The sequence below is a fragment of the Meriones unguiculatus genome, chromosome 7, assembly GCF_030254825.1.
Source record: "Meriones unguiculatus strain TT.TT164.6M chromosome 7, Bangor_MerUng_6.1, whole genome shotgun sequence".
Classification (NCBI taxonomy): domain Eukaryota; kingdom Metazoa; phylum Chordata; class Mammalia; order Rodentia; family Muridae; genus Meriones; species Meriones unguiculatus.
Genome location: NC_083355.1, coordinates 120,418,133 through 120,434,642, shown reverse-complemented (window position 1 = coordinate 120,434,642; position 16,510 = coordinate 120,418,133). Strand labels below are relative to the sequence as shown.

At 48.8% G+C, this 16,510-nt stretch overlaps 1 protein-coding gene across 2 annotated transcripts in view; it reads right to left on the bottom strand.

Annotated features, from left to right (window-relative positions):
• Positions 1–16,510, bottom strand: part of Rapgef5 (Rap guanine nucleotide exchange factor 5) — a 205,551-nt gene that overhangs the window by 53,725 nt on the left and 135,316 nt on the right. For both annotated transcript variants that reach the window (XM_021642613.2, XM_060388290.1), the window contains 2 exons: positions 9,426–9,544; positions 8,900–8,988 (listed from right to left, as the gene is read on the bottom strand). In XM_021642613.2, coding sequence (XP_021498288.2) covers positions 8,900–8,988; positions 9,426–9,544 — 208 coding nt within the window. The remainder of the gene's footprint in view (positions 1–8,899; positions 8,989–9,425; positions 9,545–16,510) is intronic.

Genomic DNA, 16,510 nt, shown 5'->3' with positions numbered 1-16,510 from the left:
ATAACATACAGGACTTACAGAGAAAATAATGCTTGAAGATCTGTAAGATACGAAAACTGAGTTTTCCTTGGGAACAGCAGTTCTCAGCCTTCCTAAATCTGTGACTTTTATCACAGTCCTTATGTCGTGCTGCTCCCCAACCACAGTCATTTTCACTGTCACTTCATAACTGTATGTTCACGGTTATGAATTGTAATGTACATATCTGTGTTTTCTGATGATGCTAAGCTATCCCTGTGGGGGCACGACCCCCAGGTTGAGAACCCCTGCTTTAGAAAGACCAAAAATCATAGCACAAAACCAAGAAACTGTACTGTGGAGAGATTATCTTCCTCGCCTCCCCCCAAAAAAGAAAAAAAAAAACAAACAGTGATAGAAAACAAATAGAAGTTGCCTGCATGGTCATTTTAGTTTAAATTATTGAAAGTTTTAGTTTCTAGCTTATTGATATGTATGTACACAAACTTATACACAAAATAGCAGGCATAGAGTGACCACGGGTAGAAACCAAAAGCTTAATAAAATGTTCACTCTAGGAGTGGAGAGATGGCTCAGAGGTTAAGAGCACTGACTGCTCTTCCAGAGATCCTGAGTTCAATTCCTAGCACCCACATGCTGGCTCACAGCCATCTATAATGAGATCTAATGATCTAATGCCCTCTTCTGGCGTGCAGGTGTTCATGCAGGCAGAACACCGTGGTGTGTGTGTGTGTGTGTGTGTGTGTGTGTGTGTGTGCACGCACGCGTAATAAATAAATCTTTTTTTAAAAGTGTGCAAAATGTTCACTCTATACATTTCACTATGACTGACTAATCATGGCATAAGTGATTATGGAAAATGGAAAATTTTACTGAGAAACTCTAAGTTTGTATTAACTGTGAAGATGCCATTCACATCATTACAGTATAATTAAGATGTGAACCATCGCGCAGCTGTGGACTGAATGTGAGAAGTTTGAAGTGACAAGCACCTGTGGCTCAGGACATGTCACGTGTGGCAGAGAGCAGCCCGCGCACGCACAGAGACCTAGGCTCATTCCGTAAGCACACAAAACCAGCATGGCGGCACATGCTGCTCTCCAGCACCCTAAAGGCAGCAGGACAGAGCTCAAGGTTATCCTTGGCTATGAGGCCAGCCTGGGCTACATGAGGTTCTGTCTCAGAAACAAGGCAAACTGCCCCACCGATCCAGTCCCTTCCAAACAGGCACCGTATCAGGCAAGCTGCTCATCACTCCCGTGTCTATTAGCCAACTGCTTTGCCTCAGTGTTGCATTGTCATGGCAGTGCCCACATTTCCATGACCGGTCAGTGTGTGTTCCGGATCTGTGCTCAGCTCAGACCTGGAACACTGCACTTCACCTTGCTTCGTTACCAAGAAAGTAATTAACCCGCCATCTACGGGCAGTGTGAAGACCCCAGTTCCCGTTACTATGGACAACTGCATCCTCAAAGGTGGCGCGGACAGATGAGGGCAGAGATGCCACACCAGGAAAAACCCACAGGCAAACCTGGCAATCCCCCAGTTCTCATCGGAGCATCTGACAGTTCAGGCCTTCCTCTCCCTCCTTCCCTCCTTTCCCTTCTCCTGCTTAAGCATTCTTCTCTTTCTTAAGCATTTCAAATAGTTAGCAGCCCATGTGGCTGTCCTCCTCACACCCAGAAGATAGAACCAATGCAGCAGGCAGGGGAGAAGTCCCTCAAGCCAGCTGACCTGGGTTAGGTGCAGCTGAACCCTGCTAGCTTCAGTTATGCCGTTCTCCCACAGTTCCGGGTCCCAGCAAGAACGGCCTTTGGAATAACGCGAGGAGTAGAGCTGTCTCATTTCCACACTGAAACCTACACTCAATCACTGGCACAATTCAATTAACTTCTACCTCAACAGCTAAGTCCATTAAATGAGGACAGTTATTCTGCATAAGGACCCATCTAATGAGGCAAGGTTTGGATAAATGAATTGTCATTCTGAGTAACCTCTGAACCCTGATTTCAGGTCTGCAGGGACCTCGGGTTCATGTAATCTAAGGTCTTTGTTGTTTTGTTTGTTTGATATATGAGGCAACTGAGAAGAATTGTCTCTACTCAGTTCTAATCATCTCACCTCTTAGTCAACGTGAATTTATAAAATCTCCCAGTGCGTCCATTATGGTTGGCAAATACATTGTCTGTATTAGCAGTTAGGCAAGAATCTAAAGGAATTGCAAAACTAAACAAAACATCAGAAGCAGCCTCACCCAAACAGCGACAGAACAGCGCAGTCCAGCAGGCAGGAGCAGAAGGGAAGCCGACCCCAGGGCTTGCCCCAGCTTCCCTGACACCACAGCGGACATTTCTGCTGTTTCTGTGTGGAGCTGGGCCAGGTCTTTGCCCTCTGTGGGAAAATCAGCCCTGATCAGGCACTAGGGCTCCTGGGGCTTCAGCTAATCAAGTCGGCTTTTCCTGGACTCTGTTTTTATTCATATGCACATAAGCAAAGACCCAATATTTAAAAACGACAGTTCCACGGGGCTCCCCAATACCTCAAGTGGCATCTTTGCTCTCTTCTTGGGTAAAGCTACTTTCCCGTTTCAGAGGGTTAAAGGCCTCAGTCGTGGCAGATTTCCCTGTTAGTTCGTCTAAACTTTGTTTCACGTTAACTTTAAGAATCTTTGAAAGTATCAAAGCTCCTTCCAGTTGTTGGGTGTTCCTTTCCCTGCACTAGCACCCTCACAAAGATCGGAAACCTCTTGTTTTCAGTTGTACCTATAGCATTTTCTAATAAAATGGTACTTACATAGTAGTAAGTCAAAAATACTTCTTCAAAGAACAGTGGAATTAAATGTCAAAGCACTCATTCACATGCACACAGAGGCCATATAATAAAAAGTGCACTTTTTAAAGCTCAGAAGGGATGTGAGAAGTTAGAAGCTGAGCACATACACAGGGCAAGCAGTATAAAGATACAGCGTGGCATTTGTCACCAGAGGGCAGGGAGTTCCTTTCCTCGCAGTAGACTATTTCTGATATCTTAAGATGGCTTGGTAATAAAACTCTGACAGTGGATTTTACTAGTAGCTGATAAATCAGAGCTATTGTCTGGACATGTTGTTATAGCATAAGTCTTCAGAGAAACTTGAAGTTTCCCAGTTATGGTTCTAGGCAAACACACACAAATGCCCACCACAAGTGGACCATTGAGCCTTGGGGTTCAAGCGTCATACTCACCAACATTGTGTTTCACAAAGTCCTAGAAACACAGCAGCAGCAGCAGCAGCAGCGCAGACACCCTGGCTTCCTGAGCCCAGTGTAAGGGCTATCTCACAGGGTCCTCACTGCTGGTGTCCAGACAGTTCTGGAGCTCACCTGCCTGCACCCTTGGGCTTCACTCAAGTCTATGGCTCTGTAGTACAGTTTAGAAATGAGGAGAAGAGCCCTTTAAGGAAAGGTTTGTGTTGCCTGACACAAACAGATGGGTTTGTCTCATTTATGGCCTACTCCACGTCTGCAGCTGGTTACGAATGGAGTCCAGACCTGAGTCTCCAGGCTCCAAAAGCCCAGGTTAGTCCCCTTTCCACTGTGTGGTGGGTGCTCCCTTAAAAGAGGACCTTCCCAGAAGGGAGTCCCAGCTATGGACTAACCCAAGAACCTTTGTGAAAATCCAAGCGGAAGCCAGGCGTGGTGGCACACGCTTTTAATTCCAGCATTCAGGGAGGCAGAGGCAGGCAGATCTCTGTGAGTTCCAAGCCAGCCTGGTCAAGAAAGTGAGTTCCAGACAGCCAAGGCTACACAGAGAAACCCTTTCTCCAAATACAAACAAACAAACAATCCAAGTGGATTTTGTTCACTTTCTCATCATCCCAGGAGAAACCAGGCAGCTGTGTCGGGCTCCTTCGTCCCCTCCGGGCATGACCTTTCCTCAGAACCGCTCTAGTAGAGACTGCAGAGTAAACTGTTAATTCGGAACATGCTGGACTGTATAGGCTAGATGAAGAGGTCCATGGCCGCTATGTTAGACACACGAAGCCCTGGAAAGGGGCAGCCAGAAAGGCTGAAGAAGGAACGGTGGCCTTCCCTCTTACAGGCAAGGGTCCAAGGCAGAGAACAGACCTTTAAAAGTCTCTCACAGTAATGGCAGAGGGACAGAAACAGTCAGTGTTACTTCAGAAGCTTGTAGACCTAGTCACCCGTTACCACCCCCTGGGGGCCGCTAAGGCCTGGGTGAGAGGGCACCCCAACTCTAGCTACTGAATCGCAGTGACTGAGCACGGACGCAACTCTGGGGCTCATGCAGAGCTGCAGATAAACTGCGCTGGCCACTTTGTCACATGACATTGCAAACGAGAGGCAAGGTTTGCAGAGGTGGCTTCGAAACCGTGCCTTCGAAACGGCGCGAGTCCCCTCTTCAGCAGAAAAACCGACACAAACTACAAAGAAAGCAACACCAAAGCAGGTTCACGTACATACCAAGTACATAGAATCACGGAAAGACGAAACAACCCTCACAAAGCTTAGCTGGAACAGGGGCTGCTCCAGGCTCACTGTTGGCCTGCTAGACTGGATTCTCTCTCTACACACACAAAGGTTAGCCGGAACAGGGTCTGTGCCAGGCGATGGTTGGTGAACTGGGTAGGGAAGGCAAGTTCAGCCAGGAAGAAGTTAGTTCTATCTTTCCAACCAACATTCTTTCCATTCCTCTATAAAAATCACATTTCAAGGTTACCATGAACTTGGTGCTGGCAAAATTGAACAGAAAACAAGGACCCTGCCCTCATTTAATTAGGACGGTATCAGCACAGCACTCAGCAAAGCCCTTAGGCCAGTGATTCTGAACTTTCCTGACACTGTGGTCTTTTATACAGTCCTTAAGCTGTGCTGACCCTCAACCATAAATTTATTTTCATTGCTACCTCATAACTCTAATTCTGCTGCTATTTGTGAGTCATAATGCAAATATCTGTGTTTTCTGGTGGTTTTAGGTGACCCCTGCGAAAGGGTCATTCAATCCCCAAAGAGGGTTGTGGCCCACAGGTTGACAGCTTCTGCCCCGGGTCACCACCAAGAACACTCATGCTCAACACCCTGCCCCTGCCCCCACTATGCTTTTACAGAGGCCTCTGCAGAACAGGAAGGGATTCACTCGGGCTTTACCTACCATGTGGGGCCTACAGCCATCAGCATGGAGGCACATGTGATGGTCAAGGCAGGCACACTAGCAGAACACACAGACCAGACAGAGAGCCTCATCAACTAAAAGGAGGAAAAGCAGCTACAGCCTAAAGAAACCAGGTCAGGCCTAATGAGAACCAAGGTAGGCTTCTTTATTAGTTTGCTTTTCCTGAGAAACCTGTCATCAGAAGCACACTTTGTTCAAAAGGATGTGTAACGAATTAGGAAATAAAGATAAAGAAACTGGAAGTAAATCATCAGACAGTTTCTCCCTTGCTCTGAAATAGAAATCATTAGTTTCTTCAGAGGCACCTGCAGGCCAAAAATACCTTGTTCTCTACGGGAGGGAAAGGGTTAAGTAGAAACAGCACCCCTGTGCACAGCAGGGCAGCTCACACCTGTCCTCCTTCCTCCTCTCCTCTCCCCTCCCCTTCCCCAGCCCCTCCACTCAGAGCTGCTTGCCTTCCCTCTTTCTTTCTCTGTAATTCCCAGGCTGGGAATGCCCAGTGATGTCTGCCCTACTTCTGGGCAGATGAAAGGTGGAGCTGCAGAGATTGCTGAATCTTGCTCTAACATTTCTGAATGTTTCAAGTCAGAACCTGAACTGTGAAAGAAAATCTTTGAAAACAGCTTCAATCACTTCTCACAAGCACAAATATACATTTGCTACATCCAGCTTTTTTCTATTTAAAATAATGAAGAAATATCTGAAAAAGAAAAAATGTTAAAAATTATGTTTCAGTGGCTTTCACTGCTACTGCTATTTGGGTGTACTGACAGTAATTGGTAAAGGAATTTGTCGCCGACTGACGAAGATTTCAAAGCTGCCTGCAGAGGAAGACTCGGTACCCAAAGGTTTGCCTGTTCCCTACCAGCATCCTCGTTCTTCTGTGATGAAAGTATAAAACCAAATCCATTCATTCACTCACCAGTTCGTTTAGTCATGCATTCATTCACTCACTCACCCATTCATTCCACATACATCCCAAGGTGACACCTACATCTGGTGTCACCATATAGGAAAGAGATGCAGCAACATAAAATCACTCTGGCGATTGTGTGAGGATCAAATTACTCAGAAAAATCATTAGCAGCCTTTAAGTGTCTCTAAAATTGTGATTTAAACTCAGCTTGACTTGGTGCTAGAATATTGCATGAACTGTTGCTGTTGTGTTCTTGACTCAAGTAGCAACAGAAATAAAAGCTTCTCTCCCTTCTACTCTGTCAACTCAGCCAACTTCTTCACTTCAGTGTTAACACGGTGGGGGATCACTCTGGGATCATGGGGCCTCCTTTGCCAGGGTTGTACATACACTTCCACAGGTAAGCATCTCCTGGGAGAAACGTGTGAAACATCTCTGGTTTGGTCGTTCTTCGGCCTCTGGGGGACACAGGACTGAAGGAATGTCAGAACAGCTAAGCCAGGCTCCCACGCAGCCCTCCTCCTGAGAGACGCTCAGGCCATGTGTAGGGGCTAGGAGAGGCAGCATGGCCCCAGATGGCTCCACCTCACTAAGAGAGACCCGGGATCGCTGCTGTGTACTGTTATTTCCCCTTCTCATCCCCTTGCCCCCCATCTGTCTGCCACGTGCTTCTGCACCCTGGTAGGCTCCCATACATAAGAGGCTAGTACGAGGTTCCCCATTACTGTACAAATCCAGTTCATTTAGTATTCAAGCTGGAACAAACTATAACCCTCCCCTTCAATTTGAATATTTGTACTTTATATTTATATCTTTAAAGCTTATAAAAAACATGTGGCAGCTCCTTTCCTGAAGTCTCAAAGAGCCACGCCATTTTCCCATGATTCCCTCATACACATCCATCAATCACTTTCTTGAAAGTTGGCTTTTTCATTTTCATAAAATTCTCCTTTGATGAGAGCAAAGGTTACTACTGTCTACTTTTCAAATGTCTTTATAAAACTCTGAAAAAGTCCATGTGTCCTTCACTGAAACTCTGAAAAAATGAGCAAGAACTCAGACAAGGCTGAGCCAGACAGGCCCCTCCTGAACCACGACAGGGCTAGAGCCAGTGAGTGCCAGTCTTTCCTTTTGTGTGTCTGTCTGAAGCAGCATAGTTGACCCTATGGTCAGTGTAACTGAGAAGCAAGCAGAAATAAAAGCCACTAGATCACATGGAAAGCCCACTGCAAAGATGAGGCAGCGTCTGGCATTATAGACAGGAAGGGGACAGGCCATTTCCAGGGTCCAGCACTGAGCCCTGGTGCAGCCATGGCCACAGGTGGCGCTCAGCAGGGCAGCACTTGTAGCTTGTTGGGGGCCCTGGCTTGTTGGGGTCTCCAGAAGCACAGGAAAGTAAGATTAAAGGATTACACAGACTGAGTGAAAGGCCAACAAATTGCTGTTAGGTAATTTCTAACGTTAGGAGGTAAAACCCAGAACCCATCTCCCCCTGCACTGCTCCGCCATGCCTCAGGAGTCCTGCCCTTCCTGTGACAGACAAGTTGCCTGGTTCCACTCTCAGCAGCCTGTGGCAGTATCCATCTCCAAGTAGAGCACTGGACTGTTGCTCAAAGGCACAGAGAGAATTTGCTGACATACAAAACAATCCAGTGGATGCCAGGATGTACTTTAATTTTCCTGAGAATAGCTTCATTTGTGTGTATAAGCAATAAACTTATTCCTTCCCGAATGTATGCAAAATAAAGCACCTGGACTTTAAACTAAACAATGGTATTATAACATACATAGTTGGGTCATGCAGCCTTTCGCTTTAAACCTACCCACGCCTTTCACACATCACTGCTCTCTCTTACTGTCCTTTGTGAAGCAGAGCCAAACACCACTCCTAGTCAGACTAAACTACTGGGACACTAGGAAATTGGCTCCCAAGCTGGTGTTTCAGTCTGTGTGGTAAAACCCAAGCAGCTACCCTGCCCTAATCCAATCTGCCTGCCTCTTCTGGACGCAGTCCCCACACTTCACGCTGTAGGGGTGCTGTAGGGGTGCCGTTTGCAGCCACAGAATGGACAGCAGTCATCACGTCAAGTGGCAAACTTCAGGCCGCTGTCAGGATTCTGGTCACGGGGACAGCTGCGCTAGGCTGAAACCGATTACAAACGCTGGCTAAGAGCAGCAAGCACTGCAGGAGAAATTACCGCTCGGTCAGCTCTAAGAGAGTAACAGTGTTTCCAAAGGTGCGCAAAGCTAGGAGCTGGATGCGGTTTTGTTTCCAGCTGAAGAAAATGTTTAAGACATCTGAGGCTTTGACTCCGGGTCAGAGTTGCTGTGTCACACGCGGCACTCCAGCCCTCCTGGGGGCAAACAGTTTGTAGCCACTTGGAAAGGGCAGAAGTTGCTGCTGCAGCCGAGGGCTAGCTGTCCGGGCAGGGAAGCAGAGCCCGACTCACCCAGCACTTCTACGGCCCAGGTGAGAGCTGGTTCGCGGCCCTCCCCTGGTGCTGCTTTCCAAGGCACAGGGGCTGTTGAATACTGGCTTCTTGCCAAGGGGCTTTACGTGAGATTTGGGGGGAAAATTACCGTAGACACATCTGCCTTCACCTCCTTTTCTTCAGGGCGACTTCCCAGGCAGCCGCTCAAGAACTGCATGTGTCCATTTACTGGATTGAAACAAACAGCTCGGGCGCGGGGGCAGCCACACAAAGCCTGTGCCGCCCAGCCCGTCCTGGTTTCCCAGGCAGCGGGAGCCTCGCCCCTGGGGCGACGGCGGAGCATCACCGCGGCTGCCTCGGAGCTGCTCCTCCAGCCCCCACGCCCCCACACTCGGCTTACCTGTTTCTTTGTGCTGGACCTCGGCCAGGTGCAAGTCATTCAAAAGGTGCTCCAAGATCTTCTCCGGCGTGCCGGACACCACCACGTATCTGTCAGAGAGCAGAGAGTCCACTGAGTCATCCTCGGTGGAGGACTGTGAGCGGCTGCTCCATTCGTCGTCCTCGTCTTCCTCGTCGATGTATTTGAAATAAGGCACATCGAAGGTGGGCAGGGGCGGCCGGCGCTCCGACAGCGCCTTCCTCTCCAGGGGCGGGTCAAAGGCCCGCAGGCGGGCGCTGCCCATTGTGCTCGGCGCCTAACAAAGGCATCCCCTAAAGGCTAAGGGAGCTTGCCATCCCTGTCCTTTCTGTGGGAGCCGGGTCCATCTGGCTGCCGAGAGCTCTGCAGTCAGCCAGAGCGCTGGAGAGGAGAGGCGGAGAGAAAGAGGGAGGCGGAGGGAGGGAGGGCAGGCGGCAGAGCGAGCGAGCGAGCGAGGGAGAGGGAGCGGGACAGGAAGGGAGCCGGCGCGCCGGCTGCGGACTCTCACCTCGCCTCGCTCTCCGCGCTCCCGGAGTTGGGGGCTGGGCCACAGCCTGCCGCCTTCTTCAGCACCAACACGCTCCGGCCTTGCTCTTTAACCTGAACCATCGGCACGTCATCATCTTGCTTTAATTGTAGATCAGAGTGATGGATGAGAGAAGGAAAGGGGAAGAGAAAATTAAAGAGAAGCCAGCCAGCTTCACCTCGTTTCTTTAAAGATCTGGAATAAATCGGGAGCGTGAGCAGGCACCTGACAGAACAGAATACAGACTCCAGGCTTACACAAAAAGCCTTAGAGACGTAAAGATGCCCAAGCAAATTGTGTGCGTGAGTTTATTTTTAAAACTACCCCGGAAAACAAGCTAATTTAGAGAATTAAAAGTTTGAGGTTTAAACGTACAGCACACTCACTGCATCTGTACTATTGTCTTGAGCCTGCTACAACATGACATCACACCTACGATTAAACACTAAGACAATGAGAGACTTGCTTTAGAAGGTGGGCAAAGGGCTGCCCACTTTGCCCACGGGTCACTGTGATTCCTCCACCCACGCACCCTCTACACCCAGGAGCCGGGCTCTCGAATTTATCAGGTACTTGTTTGCCCAGAACACAAGCCAAAATGGATCTCTCCTCAGGATCTCTGTTGGGCTGCGATTCCCATGTCATGGGCCACTGCACCGACTTCCTTCATCCCTGACCTTTTTAAAAGTCGAGAAGCTTAACCATCATTCATTTCTGCACACACAGCTTTCACCCAGCAGAGCCACTGTGGCCATCTGACCTGGCTCGCTCAGGGGACAGTCCCTGCTGATCCAGCAGTATGGACACAAGTCTAAGCCATGCAAGCTTTCAGGGCATTTGCTGTAAAACTCTCCCGACGTGCAGAGCCCAGCCAAGGGGAGACAGCCAGAAAAGAAGACCTGTAAGAGGCACCGGGAAGTCCACTTCCATGCTGCTGCTGACTTGCAGAGAGATCAGAGAAGGGCAAGCTCATAGCAACGTGGTCTCCTCCTGAAGATGATGTCAGCTCTTTGCAAAGGGAACCTGTGCCGGAGGCTTCTGCTCCTGCCCAGAGCCCACAGGAGGTGCAGACACAGAGAAGGACAGCCTGCCTTCCTGGTGGACACCAGGTGCCATGGCCATTCACCTTATAACTGCTTCTATAGACCCAGCACTAATCAATGTGTTTTATTCTCTTTTTTAAAGACTAGAAAGGCAACAATAGCACTATAACTGCTAAGCAAATCAGCAAATCACCCACAGCAAATAAGACTGTGCCCTCAAATATTTCTAAGAAAATGTAAGTCCTCCTGGATTTCCATAAAGACATATAATATTGGTCATTCTAAACAGCAATATAATTGTATGATCATTCTTTTTAAATCTCTTCCTGACAAATAATTTTGCTTTGTAGAACTGATATATCATGTTTCAGCAAGGTCAGACACATGATGTCTGTGGCAATTAATGCAGGATATTCATTGCTGAGCTCCCCAAGGAGGCCGGAGCGACTCCTGTAGCAGGAATATCAATGTGTAATTGCTGTCTTTCATTTCTCCAAAGCAGTTCTTTTGTTATCCATGCCGCTGAAGTGAGCTAGAGTGGCTGGAGAGAGGAGCACATACAGTCCAAAGGGGGCGGGAGGGCAGAAGAGAGCTGGGGGAGACACGTTGAATCAGACAAGTAATTCTAGCATGTGAAAGAGCATATGTGAAAAGACAAGGTCCTCCCTGGCTTCCTCTGTCAGCCGATAGCACTGTAGAGGAGGTGCTGTGCTCCAAAGTGTTTCACATCCCACACGTGTGTGATGTATCGTGTTATTAACTTCTGCTGCACACATGCACATGGGTGGGCAGGGCTCCTCTACTGTCTGTGTAAGCCATGTGCAGTACACAGCTGTGCACAGGCAGTCCTACTTTACTGGCAGGAGAAAGCTGAATCAGGTTGATATACTATCAGTAGCATCGAATGCCATTGTAATGGGTTCCATTTTACAAGAGAAGAAGCAGAAGAATCAGTGAGCCAGGGGAGATGTGAATTACTGCAACCTGTCTCCAATTTCTCTTCCTCAAAAAGAGAAATCAACACCACTGAGGTTGGGGTATGAAATTTTTATTTTAGTACTTGCTAGGGTAGAAGTATTAGTACTAATGATGGAAAATGTGTCCAATGACAGATTGTCCTTGAAATAAAGCATTAAAACTCCTAATTGACAGTCATTTCTGTAGCAAATAATGAGGGCCTCCTTTGGATAGGACACCTGCTGGACAGGAAGTAGCAAGCAGAGATGAGTAAGACAAGCTCTGCGCTGAACCAAGGTAACTGGTACCATGCCAATGGAAGTACAGCCTGGAGGTGATGCCAAGGGCAGGGGACCAGGCAAACAGAGACGGGGGGGGGGGGGGGTTGGTGGTCACAGATAAGTGGCCTGAGAGGCTGAGAATGCTGTTAAACGGGACAGAGAAAGGAGGATTCAGATCAAATGGCTGGTGTTTGAGTATTGACAGACAGACAGACAACTGTAGATCTTTACCAGGAAATTAGAGGCAAAACAAAGTTTTCTGCACAAAGGCCAAGGACAGAAAGAAATTAAATTTGGGCAGTTGATAAAGTCAAGGGGAAGTGAAAAGTGGGGAAACTATGAAATGAGACTTGATGGGAAAATAGCGTAAAAGGTGAAGAGGGTTCCATCTGGGAATGTACTCAGTGGCCATGAAGGGCAGGGCCAGGAGGCCAGAAAGAGAAGCGGAGGACAGTGTTGGGGTCCAGCGGAAAGCCTGCCACCCTGAAGGTCAAACTGACAAACCTAAGGAAAGATCTGCTGCCATCACTTTGGGGCAAGAGGTAAGAAGAAGCTAGGGCAGGTATTCTGGAGGCTGAGGCAGGAGGACCCTGTTCAGGCCAACCTGGGGCTCTTACCAAACACTAACTGTAGCTCTGAAAGGGCCTCGGCCACAGCTTAGTGTCAGAGAAGCTCCTAAGCTGCTGCATTTAACCCATAGGTGGAGGAGGCAGAGGGGAGGAAACAGGGAGGGAGGGAGGGAAGGAAGCAGGGAGGAAAGCAAGGAGGGAGGGAGGGTAGGAAGGAAGGAAGGAGGGGGAGAAGGAGGAAGGGAGGGAGGAAAGGGAAGAGGGAGAGAATGTAACCAGAGAATTCCAATGTGCAGGGCTAGGGCTGCTGGAAGACCTGTGCTGCTGCCCAAGAAGCGGCCGAGGAACAGTACAAACATAGGCTCAGGCTAAGGAAGAGACTTCTTCCTTTTAGAGAGAATCCACTGGCTCAGTGAAGCAGAAATGAGGGAGCTGAAGGAGTCACAGGCAATGGCTTTTCAGCACACTGCTGCTCAGGCAGCTTCTGGAGGAGAGGTGTGGGCCAGGCTGGGAGCCTAAAGGTGTTACTGGAAAGGTGACCTCAGGGATGCGGCGGGGAGCAAGCCACTTCTTGATGAGGAGGAGGATTGCCCTGCAGCTTCGTGAGCTGCTGAGGCCAGACAACACATTTGTGGTTTTATGACCTTCTGCTCTTAGTGTTCAGGAGCCTGAGAGGAAAACAGTGACAGTGAAGCCCATCCAGGGGAGCAGATAAGGAGACACCAGAAACCAGGGTAGGGAGTGAATCCAGGGCTCAGGCACATGAGGAAAGTAGCCCTCATCACAGAGCGTCACTCTGACTATGAAAACTGAAGGCTGCTGACCATCAGCCACATGGGCCCGCAGCACAGGATTGTTCAGGGAGGCAAGGGCCCAGTGTGAAGAGTTCTGAGTGGCGAAGACCAAGAGGAGGGACAGAGGCCCCTGAGTGACAACGCGTACTTTCAGTTGTGTCCTAGGTTCCAGATTTACAGCCTCTACAATGTTGACAATCTAAGTGGCTAGCGCAGGAAAAGCATCTCTGTCCTTGAATCCTGAAGCTGCTTGGACAGGCCCAGAACTACAAAGGAACAAGGCGGCCCTCCTTTACTTAAGACATACTCTTTTCCACGCCCACAGGAATTTATGTTAATGAGGTCATTTTGGGAAAGTCACCAAATAACCACACTATAGGAGGCCTGGTTGCCAGGGTAACCAACCACCTGCTCAGAGGGCTGGGAACTCCAAGCCCCTGTCCCCACCCCTAAAGGTTTCACTGGTCACCAGGGACCAAGGACCTAGTTAATCATGTCTACATATAAAGAGGGCTCCAGGAAAATCCCTGAAGGACTGGGTTCACGGGCTCCTGGGAAGGTGAGGAAGGGTCCATCCACCTGTCCAGAAGGCCATGGATGTCAGCAGCGCAGGCAGCAAGGGACTCTTATACCTGGGACGGCCCACACTTTCCTGCATAATCTGTTGCTCTTTACTGGTGTCCTTTACAATCCTGTTCACTATAAACTGGTAAACACATTTTCCTGGATTCTGTAGTCCCCTTAGAACATCAGCGGAACCAAAGTGCAGGTTGTGGGAACTCCAGTGTATAGTCAATAGATGAGAAGCATGGGCACAACAACCGGAGCTTGTGACTGCCAGCAAACTTTGGGGCTCGGGGCTTGGCTTGTGGGCTCTAATGCTTTTCCCTGGCAGTGTCATGATACAGTGGAATTGTGGGTAACTGAGCTCACATCACTAGAGAACTGACCATTTTTCTTGTTGGGAGGGGAGCCCTCCGCATCTGATCACAAAAGTATTCTGTGTTGGTAGCTGAATGAGAGACTAGAAAGGGAAAACATTGTGCTCCTCCAGCCCCATGTTTTTTAGGCCCTCCACATGGGATCCGAGCTGACACCTACGGCTAGGTGTGGGTCTCCTGTCTTAAATGATTTTGTAGGGAACCAACATCAGGCATGGTCACGCATGGACGCATAATCATGATGGACCCAAACAAAAGCACAGCCATTTAGTTACTTCATCTGAACAAAGAACTACGGTCCAACCCACAAAATTCCCCAATGCCTATCTGCTGCTCTTCAGTGACAGAGGGAACTTTGCTCTAATCTGCACTCTTCGTAGGGGCTTTAAGACTTAGTCACAGAATTACCCTAGTTTCTAGTCAGTAATCCAGAATAAAGCCTCGCTTCCTTGGGATCACTCCAAGGTCAGACCTTTAGATACCTTCCCGTTACTCTTTCCCCAGGATGCCCCTCAGGAGCACCAAGTCTCAAGATCCTTCAGAAACAGCAATGAGCACAATTCAGTCACCTGCACCTGAAATCCTAGCAGGGGTCTCTGGTTGGAAGGCACTGATGGGTAACAGGCCTGATGCTGCCCTGGCTTGTAGTGATAAAGGAGATGGTGGTTATGGAGTTTCAGAGAAAAAGCATTCCTCCCTAAGGTGTTAAGAGTCAGAAATTCCCATTAGTGACAGAGGAAAATGGGCCTCATGATGGGAAGGCAGAAGCCAGACAATGAGTCCACCAAGGAAAATGGGACAGCATCCTGAGGTAAGAACCAGACCAGGCCACTGGTCCTCTAAGCAAGGAGTGGCTTTGAGGGGTAGGACAATGGGATGAATGGCTAAGTTCCAGGAAGTGTCATGCTCTTTCTACCTGGGCACGTCTTCAGGGAAGTCCTCAGCCCCTAACACACACTTTAGTCTTAGGTCTGCAGCCCTCATTTCCACTTCAGGGATGGGATGAGGACCTGTAGCTGCTGGCCAAGTGGACTCCTCACAGTTCCACCCATGGGCACATTCCTGCAGACAGTAAAAGAGGAAACATAGAAGTGCTGTTTGTCCTCAGCTGACAGGAGGAGGAGTCTGCTGATAAGAGGGTAACTGGATTGCAGAGACTGTGAGCCTCCTGGGGGAGGGAGGCAGGTGAGGGGAGTGCCTGAGCCATGCTCTGGATGAACAGTGTTGTTGCTGGACTCAGAAGTCTAGATGCCAACAGAGCAACGACCTCTCAATGACTTCCATGATCACGCTCAGCTTTTGTGCTTCCGAATCAAACTTGTATTCCCGTTTATTCCCGTGGACAACTGTCTTTGCAGGGTACAAATATAGTTGTAAATACACTGATGTTTTAGGCAAGGACAGAAGGCACAGTTCCTGTCCTTGGAAAGTCATCATTTCCTGGGTAAAAACAGAAATCAGATAACTGAAAGTCACGATGGGTATTAGAATAGGATGCTTTTGAATGAGGGAGCTAACGTTAGGATAATTCTCAAAGAAACCAATCCTCCTTAGGCAAGGAGAGCTCATGTTCACAGTTTAAGAGGCCCTCATTTTACTGTCCAGAGGAAAGATCCTAGCTATATTTGCGTTTCTATGCAGCACAATGTGACAACAAACAAACATACAAACAAACAGTGATCCTGAACACATTCCTCAGCCTGTGGGAAGGGCCATGCTCCGAGCCTGATTTTCTCCATCCTTCCTAACCCTGCCCCAGGTGCTCCGGACAGCAGCCAGCTTCTCCAGCAGCAGCACACCCCTGAAGCCCTCCGAGCAGATGCTTTGTGAGAGCTGGTACCCACGGGCTCAGTACCCGAGGGCTCAGAGACGAGCTTTGAGAGCCCAGGACAGTGTACTGAGAGAAAGGAACAAACCATCTTAAACACAGAAATCCCGATTTATCACCTCATCTCGGAGGGTTGGTTTCTTTGACAGTTCTCCTAATGTTAGCTCCCTCATTCAAAAGCATCCTATTTCAACACCCATCGTCAGATGGCATGACTTCCAGTCACCTGATTTCTGTTTTTTTCCCCACAAAATGATGACATTCCAAGGACAGGAACTGTGCCTTCTGTCCTTTTTCTACAGAAAGGGTCAGGGCCAGGCACATGATATCAACCTGATAAAGATGTCCTGAGCGTGCAAATCCATAAGCAAGCAAAAGAGGAGGGACCCCAGCTCCCTCATGCAGCTCAAGGTCACCTTCCTGTGAGGCTGCCATGCATTTCCACTCAGAGCCTTCCTCTTGCGCTGAGCACGACAGAACTGAAGTTCTTTCTGTCCACCCCACACACGCTGGGGCTCCAGCAGAAGCTCCTGTGCACTAAGGTTTAAGGGGTCAGGGGTCGTAGCATCAGAAAGCAAGCAGTAAATGGCCTCGTCCCTTAGGTCTCTATCAAGTGAGTAAAGCCAGCAGGTGCCACCGTCATGTCAAACACAG